The following is an 18,020-nucleotide window of genomic DNA, read 5'->3' as shown; positions in this document are numbered from 1 at the left end:
CTTACCCTCACCTCAGAGTTGTTCTAACATGAACACCTTACCCTCACCTCAGAGCTGTTGTAACATGAACACCTTACCCTCACCTCAGAGTTGTTCTAACATGAACACCTTACACCTCACCTCAGAGCAGTTCTAACATGAACACCTTACCCTCACCTCAGAGGTGTTCTTACATGAACACTTTACCCTCACTTCAGAGGAGTTTTTACATGAACACCTTACCCTCACCTCAGAGCAGTTCTTACATGAACACCTTACACCTCACCTCAGAGCAGTTCTCATATGAACACCTTACACCTCACCTCCGAGCAGTTCTTACATGAACACGTTTCAACTCACCTCAGAACAGTTCTTACATGAACACCTTACATCTCAACTTTGAACAGTTCTAAGATGAACACCTAAACCTAACCTCAGAGCAGTTCTAACATAAACTCCTTACCCTCACCTCAGAGTAGTTTTAACATGAACACCTTACACCTCACCTTAGAGCAGTTCTAACATGAACACCTTACCCTCACCTCAGAGCAGTTCTTACATGAGCACCTTACACCTCACCTCAGAGTTGTTCTAACATGAACACCTTACCCTCACCTCAGAGCTGTTGTAACATGAACACCTTACACCTCACCCCAGAGCAGTTTTAACATGAACACCTTACACCTCACCCCAGAGCTGTTGTAACATGAACACCTTACACCCTCACCCCAGAGCTGTTGTAACATGAACACCTTACACCTCCCCCCAGAGCTGTTGTAACATGAACACCTTAGACCTCACCCCAGAGCTGTTGTAACATGAACACTGTACACTTCACCCCAAAGCTGTTGCAATATGAACAACTTACCCTCACCTCAGAGCAGTTCTCACATGAACACCTTACACCTCACACCTCACCTCAGAGCAGTTTTAACATGAACACCTTACACTTCACCCCAGAGCTGTTGTAACATGAACACCTTAGACCTCACCCCAGAGCTGTTGTAACATGAACACCTTAGACCTCACCCCAGAGCTGTTGTAACATGAACACTGTACACTTCACCCCAAAGCTGTTGCAATATGAACAACTTACCCTCACCTCAGAGCAGTTCTCACATGAACACCTTACACCTCACCTCAGAAGAGTTCTAGCGTGAACACCTTTCACCTTTACCCAGAGCACTTCTAAGATTAACATTTTATATCTTACCTTAGAGCATTCTGACATGAACACTGTATACTTCATTCCAGAGCAGTGTAACACGAGTTGGGCAACCTTGCCCTTTTATTGCTGAATGTTATATTGATTCACATTTTAAAGTCCTCTTTCTTTTCTGGTTATGTAGCTCCGTGGGAGAGTGTTGTCAGCACACATGGACACTTGTCAATTCTTAGCACTGCAAAGACAACAAGAATCCATCATTCAGTGAGTCTTCCTCTCAATGCAGAATTCTTTAATCCCAAATTATAAATGTTCATAACAGTATCAAGCTTTTTTCGTTCTCTAAATGACATTAGAGGCTGGATATATGTGCACACACCTGTAATCCCAGTGCTGTGAAGGCTGAGGAAATGGGATCCCAAGTTAAGTCCCATCTCAGAATTTCAGCAGGTTTCTCCTTTGAAATAAATATTAAAAACTGTTGAAAGGAGGTTTTGGACATGGCTCAGGGACAGAGCACTCGACTTGCATGTGTGATGCACTGGGTTCCATCCTCATCAGTACATATAAAAATAAAATAAAGGTATTGTGGTGACCTACAACTAAAAATATAAAATAAACAGGGGATGTGTCTCAGTGTAAAGCCCTCTGTATTCAACACCCAGTATGAAGAGTAAACAACAAGCCCCCCACACCCATGCACTCCCCTCACACACATCATAGCTGGAATGTGGCTCAGTGGTATGGTGAGGGTGTAGCATGCACAAGACCCTCGGTTCAGGCCCCAGGACCAGGTGTGGTGCCATGCACCTGTAGTCCCAGCAACCTGGGAGGCTGAGGCCGGAGTTACTTTAGCCCAGGTTCAAGACCAGCCTGGGAAAAACAGTGAGGCCGTGTTTGTGGCATATTTTTAATAGAAGCAGAGTGATGACTTTGATGTTTTTGCTCAAGGTTAGTTTGAGGTCATGTGCAGCAGTGCACACCTAAAATCCCAATGCTGAGTAGGCTGAGGCAGGAAGATCACAAGTTCAAAGCCAGCCTCAGCAACTTAGCAAGGCCCTAAGCAACTCATTTTTTGAGACCCTGTCCCTAAATAAAATACAGAAATGGGTTGGGGATGTGGCTCAGTGGTTAAGTTTCCCTGAAGTCAATCCCTGATATGCCCCCACAAAACAAAATCACTTTCATCATTTATTTTTTGTGGTTCCACACAAGCTTCAGGGTTGTTTCTCTTTCTATGTAGACTGTCATTGAAAGACTGCAGTGAACATCCAGATCACGTTGGGTGTCATGGATACTTTCATAGTATGGATTCTTTCAATGCATGAAAGTGGTATATCTTTCCTTTTTTGTAATCTTCACAATTTCATTCAATGTTTTATAGTGCTATTACAGAGATATTTTACCTCTTTGATTAAATTTATTCCTAGGTATTTTTATTTATTTTGCTGTGCTGGGGATTGAACTGAGGGTTTCACATTTGCCAACAAACACTCTACCACTCATCTATATCCCAAGCTTTATTATTTTGGGGGGAACAGAATCTCACAAAAATGCCCAGGGTGGCCAAAAGATGACCAGTGCTGACAGGGGAGTGGGGAAAAGGGGCCCCTGTCCACTGTGGGTAGGAATGTAACTCACAGCCCTTATGGAAAACGGTGGCATTTCCTTAAAATAAAAATAGAGCTTCCACGTATTCCAGCCACCCCACTACCAAGGGTACGTGCAAATAAAGCTGAATCAGTACGTTGAAGAGACACCTGCCCTTCTGTGTTCATTGCGACACTGTGCACAGCAGCCAGGAAACCAAACCAGCCTCACGCCCACCAGTTGATGGGGAAATGGAGAAAATGTGGTGGATCATACAGTGGGATGCTATTTCAGCCAAAAAAGGAGGGAATCCTGCCATTTGAAACAGCGTGGATGGGACTTGAGGTCATTATATAAGTGAAAGAAAGTAGGCTCTGAAAAACTACTCATGACCACACTCATGTGGACCTCAAAAAGTTGACCTCATAAAAGTTGAGAGTAGAGCTGGGTATGATGCACACGCCTGTAAACCCAGCTACTTGGGAGGCTGAGGCAGGAGGATCACAATTCAAGGTCAGCCTCTGCAACTTAGTGAGACAATTTTAAAAAATAGAAATGAGTGGTGATGTGACTCAGTGGCTAAGCACCCCTGGGTTCAGTTCCTGTAAAACACACACACACACACACACACACACGTTGAGAGTAGAATGGTGGACAGCTGAGGCTGGGGAGAGAAGGGAGTGGGTGGGTAGGCTGGCCAGTGTATGCTGAGCCAGTTAGGAGGCGAGTTCTGGTGTTCAATGACACAGTAGGACAATTACAGGTGATAATTGATAATGAAATAGAATGCTCTGTATATTTTAAAAACTAGGAAAGATAGTGCACATTTCAGCACAAATACAATAAAGTTTAAGCAGAGAGACGTTGCCCTGATTGGAACATGGCACAATGTATACGTATTGAAATCACACGCTCCTCCATAACCATGTTCAATTTTTATATTTTTAACTAAAAAAAATGGTGAGCAAGGAACTTCTTCCCAATGGTGTACATATTTCATTCTTCAAATTTTCATTTCATGGTTTTAACATGAGTTGATGATTTTGCCTCGGGTCGTTACTGGGAGGACGGAGACATGACCACGACTGTTTATTTTTGGCTGGAAGTCCCAGCAGCAGGGGACACTCCCAGGAGGACTGAAGAGCCCGGAGCCACGTTGGCGATGCCACGCAGCTGGGTCTGCCTGTGTCCACCGAGATCTGGCTCCAGCTGCCCGTAGCCGGTGGCGTTGGACTTCTGTGGGAAGTGTTCCAGGGCTGCCCACAGTGCTTCAGGTACTGCAAATGCGTCCCCAGGCCCCTCCCTGGTGCCTGCCCCCCCACCCTCAGTGGCCATGGATGCAGGTGGCAGGACCCTGGGCCACCCGAGGTCAGAGTTGAGCTCTGCTCTGGCCTGAGCAAGACCCCCCAGGATCTTCCCGGCAGGCTTCCTGCCTTCCTGGCTCTCGGGCCTTGTCCTTGCTCCTGTCTTCGCTGAAACACCTTTTACATCTCCAGAGACTGTTATCGAAGGTTGAGAGGGTGGAGGACGAGGCACACCAGCAGTGCCTGTCACGCGGGACCAGCACAGCGCTCTTCAGTGGGTGAAGGAAGCTGCTCAGCGTCCACATGGCCGTTGTGGCTGAGATCTGGAAGGTTCCTGCAAGGCTGGGCTCCCGGTGTGCCATGTTCAGAGGTGCCTCCCAGACCTCAGGAGGAGAGACAGGGGAGTAAAAACAGGGGGCCAGTTCACAATCAGACGTGAAGGTCAGCCTTGCTCCTTCCAAATCCAACATGGAGCCTATTACCGCCTTAGCAAGCCACCTCGCAGCCGGCCTCTCGCCAAGCTCCTGAGGCTAGTCAAGTACTTGCAATCCTCCGGCCTCAGTCTTCAAGTTGCTGGGGTAACAGGCGTGCACTGCCACACCCAGGCCAAAATTCATTAACAAATGGGGTTTCTAGGCTCATTGTAAAAGTGGGCAGTGGAATTCCTTGGAAGCTCCCCAGAAGTGGAAAGAACTAGGGTCTGTGTCAACCTCCTGATTCTGGGCCCTGAGAAGCTGGGGTGGGGGTGTCCTCCGCCTCCCGGGGGGAGTGGCTGGCCCCACCCTCAGGAGGCATGGACTCACAGGGGGCTCCTGCCTTGGGCTGTGCTGGACCCACAAGCCACCTACCTTGAACCCCGTGGGAGAGATCTTGTCCCTGGCCGTGTTCGAAGGTTGCATCAGGTTCTTCTTTTTTCTGCACACGTAATCTAGATCTTCTATTTTGAAACCAAATCTAAGTGAGTAAATCAAAGGATCTTGATTGAAACAGTGGACGTCATATAAATTTGCAGTTGCTTCTTAAGGCAAACCAGAGGGACAGGTGATTCCTTGCAGGCTAATCACAGATCACCATTGCCCATTCCTGTAACGTTGTGAAAGTTTCTTAAGCCTGAAAATGAAACTCCAATTCTGAACCTGGCATCCAGTCCTGTCCCAATCTGGTGACAGGCTCTTGTCCTGGAAGCCCCCAGGGCCCTCATGATAGGTGCAGTCCCTCGCTCCAGGGCCGCCGCCTCCCCTCGCGGTGCGTGTCCTAGGCAAGGCACGTGGTGCACACCGCAGTCCCGGCTGCTCTGGAAGCCGAGGCAGGAGGACCACAAGTTTGATCCTTATCAAGACTACCTCCAGAAATAAAATCTAGAAAAGGTCTGGGATGGGGCTGGGTAAAAAGAAGAACCACCAGCAGGGGCTGAGGGACCAGCCCCGAGGGCAGGGGGTGGGGGCAGAACCAGGCAGTTGGCCCTGGGGGCCTTGCAGGGGAGTGGAGTGGCCAGGCTGGCAGGGCTGTCCTCCTGCACGTCTCCCCTCTGGGACCCGGAGCAGCCGCAGGCCTCACCACTCACCTGGACTCTCGACTCAGGAACTCCAACTTCCTTCGCAAGCTGTTCCCTGCAATGGATCCCGGGGTAGGGGTTGTTCCTGAAGGCCCTGGTGAGGGTGTGCAGCTGAGAGGGGCTGTAGGTGGTGCGGCACCGTGGGGCCTCCTCACCTAGGGTGGGTGGGAGAAGATGAGCAGGGGGCCACGGTGACCCAGGGGCAGGGCAGAACCTCCAGGGCTTGCCGGACCCTGGCTACCACCCAGCTGCATCCCTCCTGCTTGTTTGTGTGTGTGTGTGAGACAGGGTCAGCCTCCCCGGCAGCTGGCCTGCAGGAGTGTCCACGGCCCACAGTGCAGGCCTGCCCACAGTGCAGGCCTGCTGTGTCCCTGCTCCTGGCAGCAGCTGGCTCCCCTGTGGAGACGGATCTGCACAGGCTGCTTACTTCGAATCCGTTCTGGAAGTTGATCTCGCCCAGGGCCTTGGCTTGATTCCAAAGCCTCCTTAAGTTCTGGTCTTTCCTGGAATCTGTGTCTGGCTCTGCGATTCTGAAACCAAACCTATGGAGAAAAGAAAGCAAGACCCTGAAGAACAGCAGAAGGTCCACGTTGGCAGCTCCACGGTGGGCTGTGACCCCACAACCAAGCTGGACGTCGCCATCTGGATCAGATGATGCACTTTATGCCATCTTAGGAGAGAAAAGGGTGTCTATTTTTGCTTTGCTTTGTCTTTTTTCATTTCTTCCTTCCTTTTTTCTTTTTGGTGATATTATGGATGGAACCCAGGGATGCTGTACTATTGAATCACATCCCCAGCCCTTTTTATCTTTTATTTTGAGACAGGGTCTTTCTAAGTTGCCGAGACCTTGAACTTGTGACCCTCCTGCCTCAGCCTTCTGAGTTGCGGGAACTGTGGTGGTACACTACCATGCCAGACCAAGGCAACAGCTCTCGGGGCTTACACAGAGCCCTCAGCACACTGCTGGGAACCTGTGCCATCACAGTGATTTTCCTTTCTTCCTTTCCAATTCCAGTTTTGGAGATACAGAATTTGTAACTTCAGTGACTCAGGAGGCTGAGGCTGGAGGATGGTAAGTTTGAGGCCTGCCTGGGTTACTTAGCAAGAACCCTGATCAAACTAGAAAGGGCTGAGGATGCAGCTCAGTAGCAGAGCTCCCTTGGGTTCAATCCAGTACTAGAAAGAAAGAAAGAAAGAAGAAAGAAAGAAAGAAAGAAAGAAAGAAAGAAAGAAAGAAAGAAAGAAAGAAAGAAAGAGAGGATTTGTAACTCACCTGGATTCTCGACTCGTCAGTATTGACTTCCACGGCAAGTCTTTGTTTGGTAGCACGATTTGGGTATGGCATCTGGTTAAAGGTGTCGATGAGGATTTTCAGCTGCTCTTTGGTGAACTTAGTGCGATCACGCCTACAGCTCCCTGGCATGAGCCCTGTGGAAAGATCAGGAAATAGGCACCATCAAGTGGGTAAGCTCACCTGGAGACGCGGTCCTGCCTCTCATTTTCTCTCCCCATGGGGAACCCAGAGCCCCGCAGGGAAGGGGGCTGTGTGTCGACACAGCTGATCTTCCAGCTTCTCCAACTGACCCAAATGCTGCAAGCGGACACGCAGGGCCCGTTTTCAAGCCCCATAGAAACCGGTTGCGCTATTTTCGTGTAGATCATAAGCAATGGGTTAAGAGGGTGTGCGACGGGTCCATCTGGGGATGAAGAACTGAACCCAGAAGCAAAGCCTGCGGCAGGGGCCATTAAGCCATTCCAGGTTTTCTGGTCAAGACCCCTGGGTCTGTCCCTATCACTCACCATCGCAGGCAAACGAGATCAATTTCCAAAATATTCCAAAAAAATGTTATGTGCACAAAATTAATCACAAAAGGAGTTCCAGGGGTTGGGGATGCAGCTTAGTGGTGAGGTACTGGCCTAGCAGGTGCAAGGCCCTGGATCGAGCCCCCAGCTCCCCAAATGAAGGACTAAAAGGATTCCATACTTTGCCCAGAATCTCCAAAAGGAAAAACACCACATCAAGTGATTTTAGATACAGGGTATCTCCTTGAAGTAGCCAAATCTGGAGAGTCTTTGGAGCATACTGTTTGTAACCCAATGGGACGCAGTGAACTGAGGCGAAGCCTTGCTGGGCTACTGGAGGTTTGGGGGCACGCCTGACAGCATTTTTATTTGACCCACCACCCGCTGCCCACTGCGCCTCACAGAGGGAGGCCCATCCTGACGTGGGCCCAGGCCCCTGCGGGGAGCCGTGGTGATGCCCTGCCCGGCTTAGCCCTTGCCAGGCCTGCTGTTCCACAGGGCTCCACACTGTGCCCCCAGCCCAGCTGGCCCGCTGCTCCACATCCGTGCACTGCCCCCTCCCTCCTAAGGCCACCGCGTCCCAGCGGCGCTCTCACTTCAGCCTCCTTCCTCTCTTCCTTGGCCTGATTCAGAGCTGAGATGCCTCCGTCCTGTCTGCATTCCCTCCTCCCGCAGGGCGGCCCTCTGCCTGGCCCGGGAAATCCTAGTGGACAGCCTGGGCCTGGAGTCCCGGGCAAGGGGAACACCAGACAGAATCAGCATGAAACCAGGCACCTGGCCCCTCTGGGCTCAGAGTCCCCGCGACAATGTGTGGCGCCTGGTATCGCCCTGTGAACCGAGGCTGAGTGACGCTCAGGGAAAATGACGGGTCTGACACCACAGGTTCCTCGCCCTCTGTGAGGGGTCCTGCAGGGGGGAGGGGCGGGCGGGGCCCCCTGTGGCCCTGTGCACTCAGGAGGCCGAGGGAGGCTTTCTCCAGCCCAGAGTTCAAGACCAGCCTGGAACACCAGCTGGGCAGCCCTAGAGGGCGGCAGAGACCCCTCCCAGAAAAACAAAGACCCCTCACAGGTCACACCCATCTTGTGCCTCATTTGCATCATTTGCATCTTGGGGGGTCTTGACTGCACCCACCCATTTATTTATTCATTTATTTTTGGTGCTGGGGATTGAACCATGAGCACTTGGCCACTGAGCCACTCCCCCAGCCCTTTTTATTTTTGGAGACAGAATCTTGCTAAGTTGCTGAGGCTGGCTTGGAACTCGTGATCCTCCTGCCTCAGCCTCCCCAGCCGATGGGATTACAGGTGAGCGCCATTGTGGCTGGCTCTCCATGATACATTTAGGAGAATGTTGTAATAGCAAACAGTTGGCAAAATTTAAGTTGACCATCACCAAGGGAATATAAACAAAGCGTGGTGCATGATGGAATTTTATGCATTAGACCAAACTCATGGGGGAAAATTGGATTAGCAAGACAGATCCATCTAAAATACACTGCATTCAGCTGGTGAGGTGGTGCACGCCCGGGATCCCAGCGATTCTGGAGGCTGAGGCAAGAAGATGGCAAGTTTGAGGCCAGCTTGGGCAACTTAGCAAGACCCGAAGCAACTTGGTGGGACTTTTGTCTCAAATACCATCAGGGCTCAACACCCAGTCCCCACCCCACACACCAAAAAAGGAATAGGATCACTGAGAAAATGACATGTGGAAAGATCTGATGATGGACAGCGGTGGTGACATCTGGGAGTCACCCATTTCCAGAAGGGACACAGCCAACGTAAAGACCCAGAGAAAGTCTGAAGAAGGACACAGGGACAGGATATGAGGTCACAGACCCTCCAGGGAGCCAAATTAGATGGACAGTGGTAGGGACAGGCACTTTCACTCTGTGACACAGGCAGTCGCCGAAGGCTGTGGCCATCCACCAACAGTGCAATCGCATCACACCAGCTAGGGCAGGCTGAAGCCTGGGTTGAGTGAGAACATGGGGCGCTCGGCTGGGCACACCGTGGTCTGAGACGTCTGTGAGACCAGTAGGCCATCAGATGGACACACCAAAGTTCAGGAGAAGAGCTCTGGAAGCCTCTCTGAACCGACACTTGGAGCCCAGCTCGGAGACGCCCCCCACAGATCCCTCCTTTACTGAGTCTGTCTCCCTTTGCTTTTCCTTTCCTCCTTCCTGAAGCAATTTTGTCCTGTTGGACTCTTGAATATTTGCCCCTTCCTAAAACCCCAATGCTCAAATGCACAGAAAATGGAATGTTTTTTTTAATATCAGGGATTGAACCCAGGGGCCTTAACCTCTGAGCCACATCCCCAGCCCTTTTTTGTATTTATTCAGAGACAGGGTCTCCTGAGTGGCTGAGGGCCTCCCTAAGTTGCGGAGACTGGCTTGGAACTCATGGTCCTCTTGCCTCAGCCTCCCAAGTTGCTGGGATCACAGGTGTGCACCACCATGCTCAGCAAATGGCGTATCTTCGTAACACTACATCAGGGAAGCCTTTTTTCTTCTTTCCTCAGGATGGATATTCAAACACTTAACCAACAGAATTTCCACAACTTGTAACAGGCCCAATTTCCTCCCCAAACCAGATAGCCTGTCAGGTGGGCTGTGGACTTACTGTTTGAAGAGCTGTCTTGTGCCATGTTGGAAGAGAGCCTCAATGACCAAGAGTCCATCCAAGAGATGAGTCGCTGGGCTGAGGCTGGGCTTTATATGATCATCCCAGATGGCTCCACCCTAAGTTAATCCCTGGATGATTCTCAAGTTCCTCCTCTAGTAATCTCATCATTTCTCTCTTAATCTAAGGTCTAGATAGGATTCCTGTCCAATCAAGAGGGATTTAATCTTATACAAATTCACAGGAATCCCTACACCCAAACCACCCCAAGAACATTCTAGCATACAGTAGCTTATCACGCTGACCCATGTGAGATGTCCCTTACACACAGGACGTTCCTTTTAGTTGTTGGAAGTGCTCTCCTCTTCCCTTAAAGGTGTCTGTGCAGGGATGATGTTCTTGAGACCCAGAGGGCCACTGGCAAGCCCCAGAGGGATGGAACCCCAGGGAAAGGCCGAGTGCCGAGGTCTGATCTTGGACTTCCAGGCTTCAGAACTGCGGGAAGACAAACTTGGCCCAGTCATGCATTGTGTGTTGCTTTCTTAGGGCCATCCTGGCTCATGAATGTGACACCCATTCCCCCTCTGAAGTCCCTAATGCCCACTGAACAGGACACCAGCTCCTCGGCCAGGACTGTGGCTGTCTCATGTTCTCGTGTTCCATTCCAAACATGATCACTGATGTCCACAACACTCAGGCAGGTCACCCATCACACAGGAGCTGCACAGGTTACAGAAAGGCTAATGGGGACAAGGGCGTCCCAGGGCAAGGCAGACACAAATGCAGAGCCACTGCAGGTGGTCAGATAACAGTGTTTGATACAGGGATTGAACCCAGGGGTGCTTTACCACTGAGCCACATCCCAGCCCTTTCTATTTTTTATTTTGAGTCTTGCCAAGTTGCTGAGGCTGGTCTCGAACTTGCCATCCTCCCACCTAAGCTTCCTGAGCTGCTGGGATCACGCTCGTGCACCACCACACCTGACTCCGTTTATCAGTTGGTCTCATGATTGTGCTCTTCTTGTGAGCCTGCTATGTTGTCACCCTAGATGAAGCATGTGTTTCTTTCCACAGTGTCAGAAGTTACCGATTAACTACAGATCCTCAGGCCACACCACTGTATCAGGGCAGTCGCTGACCTGGTGGTCCTGCCAGGTCATCACAGGCTCTTCTGTTCCCATCGTAATCACTGACATCCACAGCACTTGAGTCACGCACTCACTTTGCACAATGATAGGTGGGTCACACAAAGGCTAAGGGAGGGCCGAGGCAGCCATGGGGCTTCGGGAAGCTGACCTGGAGCAAAGGCCAAGAGCAGACATGAAAGCAGAGTCCCTGGAGTTGGTCCCACAACACCAGGAACCACCCAAGTACTGTTCAGGGAGCACAGCTGTCGACGTCCCCACGAAAAGCAGCTTCACAGTGTCCTCTCAGAGTGGAACCCGTGCAGTTTTCATGGGCAGGAGGAACTCCACTGTGCTAAGTCCGAGGACAGAGATTCAGAAGACTGTCACTGTGGGGGTTTTCCTGAGCGAGGCTCATGATGATGTCCAGGTACCTCCTATCCAGTCTCAGTGTGCTCTTTCCCTTAAGGATCTTGAGTGAGAGGGCTGCATTATTTGGTAGTCCGACGTGCTCAGTGAACTCCTGGGGTTGGGTGTGGTGGCCCACGCCTGTCATCCTAGCAGCTCTGGAGCCTGAGGCAGAAGGGTCACAAGATGGAGGTCAGCCTCAGCGATTTAGTGAGGCTCCAAAGCGACTTAGTGAGATCCCGTTTCATATAAAAAATAAAAAGTGCTGAAAGGTGGGTAAGCACCCCTGGGTTCAATACCCAGTCACGCCAACAGACGGAGATCATGGGCTTGACTCCACTGACGTGAGTTTCATACGCCCATGCACCCATGTCCTTCTGGTTAATTTGATAAGCCCATGAGTGGTCACGATCGTTAACACAATCAATGTCTTTATCAGTTTGTGCCCATGCCAGACAGATTGTTGTTGCTGACTAGTACTAAGAAAATCTGTCTACACATATGAATACTTAAACTCAAAAGGAGTAGCTCATAGTAAACTACGGATTCATAAGATGAAATCACTCAGAGCCGGGAGAAGCCTGAGAACTGATGTTCTACACACCATGGAGTCACCCAGGGCAGGTACAGCCTGAGAACAGCAGTTCTGTACAACATGGAGCCACTCAGGGCAGGGAAGGCCTGAGAGCTATGTTCAATAGAGCATGAAGTCACTCAGGGCTGGCGTGGCCAAGGAACTGCTGCTCTCTACACCACATAGTCACTGAAGGCAGACACAGCCACAGAAGTGCTATTCTACACACCTTGGAGTCACACAGCGTTAGGTACAGCCTGAGAATGGCTTTTCTACATACCTTGGAGTCAGTCACAGTGCAGCCTGAGAAGTGTTATTCTATACCACGGAGTTACTCTGGTCAGGAGCAGCCGGGAAAATATGTTCTGCTCATTATGGAGATTCCAAGAATTGCAATAAACTGAGAACTTCTGTTATGTACACCATGGAGTCACTCAGGGTGGGTGAAGCCTGAGAACAGCTTCTCTATACACCATTAACACTCTCAGGGAGAAAGCAGCCAGAGAAGTGGTGTTCTACACACCATGGAGTCACAGTGCAGGCACACCCCAAGAGCTCCATTTCTGTACACCATGGAGTCAGTTCACACATAGCCTGCTTTTCTACACACCAGAGAGTCAAACAGGGTAGGCACAGGCTTAGAACTACTGTCCTGTACACCATGGACTCACTCAGGGAAGGTGAAGCCTAAGAACTGCTGTTCTATACACCACTGAGTCACTGAGGAAGGGAGGAGCCTTCAACTGCTGTTGTACATACCATGGAGTCACTCAGGGCAGGCACAGCCAGAGAACTGCTATTCTGTGCACTATGTAGTCACTCAAGGGATGCACAGCTTAAGACTTCTGTCCTAAACATCATGGAGCCTCTCAGGGCAGGAGGAGCCTGAGAACCAATGTTCTGTACACCATGGAGACACTGAGGGAGAGCACAGCCAGAGAACTGCTGTTCTGTACACCATGGAGGCACTCAGGTTTAGGTACAGTTTGAGCACTGTTGTTCTTCACCAATGGAGCCTCTCAGGGCAGAGACAGCCTGAGGTGTGTTGCTCTGTACACTAAGGAGCTATTCAGGCAGGCACAGCCTGAGAACTGCTGTTCTCTATGGAATGGAGGCACTCAGGGCAGGCATAGTCTGACGTCTCCTCTTGACACCATGGAGTCATTCAGGGCTGGCTGAGCCTGAGATTTCTGTCCTACACACCATGGAGTCACTCAGAGCAGAAGCATCTGGAGAACTGCTGCTATGTATAAGGAAAATAAGAAGAGACCCAGAGACAAGATGCAGAGGTAGGAAAAATGGCTGCTCATCCAAGCGGCCATGTTTATTTATACCTTTAGGTTCTATTAGGTAGTTAGTGTCATCACCACATGGTTGTTTATTGTATCAGTAAGGTTGATTTTTCCATATTTTCATTCTATAGTTAAAATATGCAATGTTAGGAGATTTGTGTAGCTCTCAAGAAAGTCCATTGTTTAAAGTTACTGTTAGTGGGTAGGTTCATGAGCACCAGAGCTCAGTGAAACATTGTAGTTATCTAATAAGCAAGTTTCTTTATTCCCAGGAGCTCTATGCCTGAGATCAAGATCAAAGCTGATAAGACTCTAGCACAGAGCCTCCTTATGCAAGGCATTTCTTCAGCAGCCAGGCATTTCCTAGTAGCCAGGCATTCTGTCCCTTTGCACTGAAACTTCCCAACAGCCAGACATTCTATTCCTTTGTACAGTAATGTCCTTAGCCACCAAGCATGCCACAATCATGAAGCTATCAGACACCCAGTACCAAACACAGAACCCTGACAGCTCTGTACACCATAGAGTCACTCAGTGTGGGCACAGCCAAAGAACTGCTGTTCTACACACCATAGAGTTGCTCAGGATTAGGTAGAGCCTGAGAAATGTTGTTCTACACATCATGAAGTCACTCAGGGCAGGCACAGCCTGACACCTGCTGTTCTGTACACCCTGAAGTCACTCAGGGGAGATGGAGCCTGAGAACTGCTGTTCTATATACCATAGAGTCACTTAGGGTAGGTGTAGCTTGAGAAATACTATTCTGTGCACTATGGAGCCAAACAGGGCATGTGTAGCCCGAGACTGCTGTCCTAAACATCATGAAGCCACTCAGGGCAGAAGCAGCCTAAGAACCACTGTTTTGTACACCATGGAGTCACTGAGGGAGAGCACATCCTGAGAACGGCTGTTCTGTACACCTTGGAGGAACTCAGGGGAGGTACAGCTTGAGCACTGCTGTTTTACACACAAAGGAGTCACTCAGGGCAGGGGCAACTTGAGAGGTGCTGTTCTGTATACCATGGACTTATTCAGGCAGGCACAACCTGAGAACTGTTGTTCAGTACAAAATGGAGTCACTCAGGGAAGGAGCAGCCAGAGAACTGCTGTTCTACATATCATGGAGTCATTCTATGCATGCACAGCCTGAGATCTGTTCTGCACATCATGGAGTCATTCAGGGCTGGCTGAGTCTACAATTTCTGTCCTACACACCATGGAGCTGCTCAGAATAGAAGCAGCCTGAGAACTGTTGTCTGTACACCCTAGCATCAATCAGGGCAGGCACAGCCTGAGAGCTAATGATCTACACATTTGGAGTCACTCAGGGCACGATGGCCTAAGAACTGATATTATACACTCTATGGAGATACTCAGGGAAAGACAGCCAGAGAGCTACTGTTCAGTACAGCATGAAGTCACTCAGAGCAGATGCAGCCTGAAAATGGCTATTCTATACAACATGGAGTCAATAGGGGCAGATAAAGCCTGAGGACTGCTATTCTACACATCACAGAGTCACTTGGGGCAGATACAACCTGAGAACTACTTTTCTACACACCTTGAAGTCACTCAGGGAGGGGAGTACACAGACGGAAAAATGCTGTTCTACACACCATGAAGTCATTAAGGGCAGATTCTATGTTACCATGTACACCTGGTGTCATTCAGGGGAGTTGCAGCCTGAAAGCTGCTGTTCTACACACCATAGAGTCACTCAAGGCTGGCACAGTCTGAGAACTGGTGTTCTCTACAATATGGAGTCACTGGGGCAGGTGCAGCCTGAGAGCTGCTGTTCTAGAAAACATGGAGTCACTCTGGGAAGGTTCAGCTTGAGAACTGCTGTTCTGTGCACCATGAACAGGTGGAGCAGAACAGTCCCTTAGAACAGGTGGAGCCAGACTGTTGTCATACACACCATGGAGTCACTCATTACAGGGGCATCCAGAGAAATGCTGTTCTGTACACCATATAGTAACTGAGGGCAGGCACAACCAGACAACTGCTGTTCTACACACCATGGAGTCACTCAGGGTTAGGTACATCCTGACCTTTTCTGTTCTACACAAAATGGAGTTACTCGGGGCAGGGGCAGCCTGAGAACTGCTGCTCTGAAAATCATAGTGTCACTCAGGGTGGACACACCAAGAGAACTGCTGTTCCAAACACCATAGAGTTATTCAGGACTAGGTAGAGCCTGAGAAATGGTGTTCTACACACCATGGAGACATTCAAGGCAGAAAAAGCCTGAGACTACTGTTCTGTCCACCATGGAGTCACTCAGGGGAGGTGCAGTCTTAGATGTGCTGTTCTACACACTATAAATCACTCATGGCAGGCAAAACCTGAGAGGTGTTGTTCTACACACTATGGAGACAGCTGATGCAGCCTGAGAACTGCTGTTTTATACACCATGGAGTCACTAAAAAATGGCGTAGCCTGATACACCCATGAAGTAACTCAGGGCCCATGTAGACTAATTACTAGAGTTCTGTATACCATGGAGTCACTCAGTGTGAGGTCAGCCTGAGAACTGCTTTTATATACAAAATTGAGTCACTCGGGGCCAGTACAGCCTCAGAATTACTGTTCTGTACATCATGGGGTCACTCAGTGCAAGTACAGGCTGATAACTGCTGTTCTCTACACCATGGAGTCACTCAGTGTAAACACAGCCAGCCACCTCCATTGCTACTCACCATAGAGTAGCTCAGGGTTAGTTATAGGCTGAGCACTGCTATTCTGAACAACATGGGGTCACTCGGGACAGGTACATCCTCAGTACTCCTGCTCTGTACATGATGGAGTCACTGAGGCAAGCGCAGCCTGAGAAGTGCATCTATGTACCATTGACTCACTCAGGGAAGGCACAGTCTGAGATTGGATGTTTTACACACCATGGAGTCACTCAGGTTAGGAGCAGACTAAGAACTGTTGTTCTGTAAACCCTGAAGTTACTCAGGGGAGATGCAACCTTAGAGCTGCTGTTCTACATACCATGGATCTCTCATGGCAGGCACAGCCTGAGAGCTGCTGTACTTCACTATGAAGTCAGCCTGATGCAGCCCAAGAACTGGCGTTCTATACACCATGGAGTCACTAAAAGATAATGTAGCCTTATTAGTGTTCTCCTACACCCAAGGAGAAACTCAGGACCCATGTAGCCTAATTACTAGAGTTTTATACACCATGGAGTCACTCAGTGTGAGGTTAGCCTGAGAAGTGCTTTTATACACACAATTGAGTCACTCAGGGCCAGTGCAGCCTCAGAACTGCTGTTCTGTACACTATGGAGTCACTCAGCACAGGTAAAACCTGAAAATAGCTGTCCTATACACCATGGTGTCACTCAGGCCTGGCGCATCAGACAGCTGCTTTTCTGTACACCACAAAGTCATTCAGGGCAGGTGCATCCTGAGAGCTGCTGTTATGTACACCATGGAGTCACTCAGGCAGGCATAGCATGAGACTACTGTCCTATACATCATGGAGACACTCAGAACAAGGCAGTATGAGAACCTCTGTTCTGTATACCATGAAGTCACTCAGGGCAGGCACAGCCTGAGAAGTGTTGTTCTGTAAACCTTGGAGTCATTCAGGGCAGGTCCAGTCTGAGAACTGCTATTCTACACACCATGGAGTCACTTGGGACAGGTTAAGCCTGATAACTGCTACACTATTGACCATGGAGTCACTCAGGTCACAGGTTGTCTGAGAACTGCTGTTCTACACATGTGATGTCACTTAGGGCAGGCATATCCTGAGAACTGCTGCTCTCTTCACTATTGAGTAACTCAGAGCTGGTGTAGCCTGAGAACTGTTGTCCTACACACCATGGAGTCACCTAGGGCAGGTGCAGCATGAGAACCTCTGCTCTATACATGATGGAGTTATTCAGGGTGTGTGAAGCTTACACAACCATGAAGTCACTAAGGGTTAGGTACTACCTGAGCACTGCTGTTCTACACACCATGGACTCACTCAGGGAAGATGCAGCCTGAGAAGTGTGGTTTTGTACACCATGGAGTCATTTAAGGTGTTCAAAGAACTTCTGTTCTACATGCCATGGAGTCACTCAGCACAGGTGAACCCTGAGAACAACTGTTCTGTACACCATGGAGTCACTCAGACAGAGGCAGCCTGAGACCTGCTATTTTGTACACCCTGGAGTCACTCAGGAAAGGTGCAGCCTGATAGCTATTGTTTTATACACCATGGAGCCACTCAGGGCAGGTGTAGCTAAGCACTGCTGTTCTACACACCAGGAAGTCACTTGGGTTCAATCACAGCCTGAGTACTGCTGTTCTACACATTATGGAACCAATTCAGTCAGGCACAGTCTGAGAACTGCTGTCCTCCACACCATGATAGTCACTCAGGTCAGGCACACCCTGAGAAGTGATGTTCTGTACACCCTGGAGTCACTCAGGGGAGATGCAATCTCAGAGCTGCTGTTCTATATATCATGGAGTCACTCAATGCAGGTGCAGCCTGAGAGCTGCTATTCTAGAAAATATGGTGACACTTTGGGAAGGTGTTACATGAGAACAGATGTTTTGAACACCATGGAGTCACCCAGGCAGAATCAGAGTGAAAACTGCTGTTC

The 18,020-nt window shown here is 49.6% G+C and overlaps 1 protein-coding gene across 1 annotated transcript; it reads right to left on the bottom strand.

Moving 5' to 3' along the window:
* Positions 1-4,284: 4,284 nt before the first annotated feature.
* Positions 4,285-10,042, bottom strand: Duxa (double homeobox A). Its single transcript, XM_076839212.2, has 6 exons — positions 10,018-10,042; positions 6,867-7,021; positions 6,021-6,135; positions 5,603-5,748; positions 4,887-4,992; positions 4,285-4,421 (listed from the first exon to the last, which is right to left on the bottom strand). Exons 1-6 carry the CDS (start codon positions 10,040-10,042, stop codon positions 4,285-4,287), a joined length of 684 nt encoding a protein of 227 aa, XP_076695327.2.
* Positions 10,043-18,020: the final 7,978 nt, after the last annotated feature.

This window comes from Callospermophilus lateralis, chromosome 18 (assembly GCF_048772815.1).
Source record: "Callospermophilus lateralis isolate mCalLat2 chromosome 18, mCalLat2.hap1, whole genome shotgun sequence".
NCBI classification, from domain to species: Eukaryota; Metazoa; Chordata; class Mammalia; order Rodentia; family Sciuridae; genus Callospermophilus; species Callospermophilus lateralis.
This window is presented reverse-complemented; position numbering and strand designations above follow the sequence as displayed.

Bases quoted from the DNA above. Each gene is read 5' to 3' on its own strand.
- Duxa (XM_076839212.2), bottom strand. From the start codon at position 10,042: ATGGCACAAGACAGCTCTTCAAACA. The intron at 6,136-6,866 runs GTGAGTTACAAA...TTTTCTCCATAG, and splicing joins CTGACGAGTCGAGAATCCAG to GTTTGGTTTCAGAATCGCAG. The intron at 5,749-6,020 runs GTAAGCAGCCTG...CACCCACCCTAG, and splicing joins ACTTCCAGAACGGATTCGAA to GTGAGGAGGCCCCACGGTGC.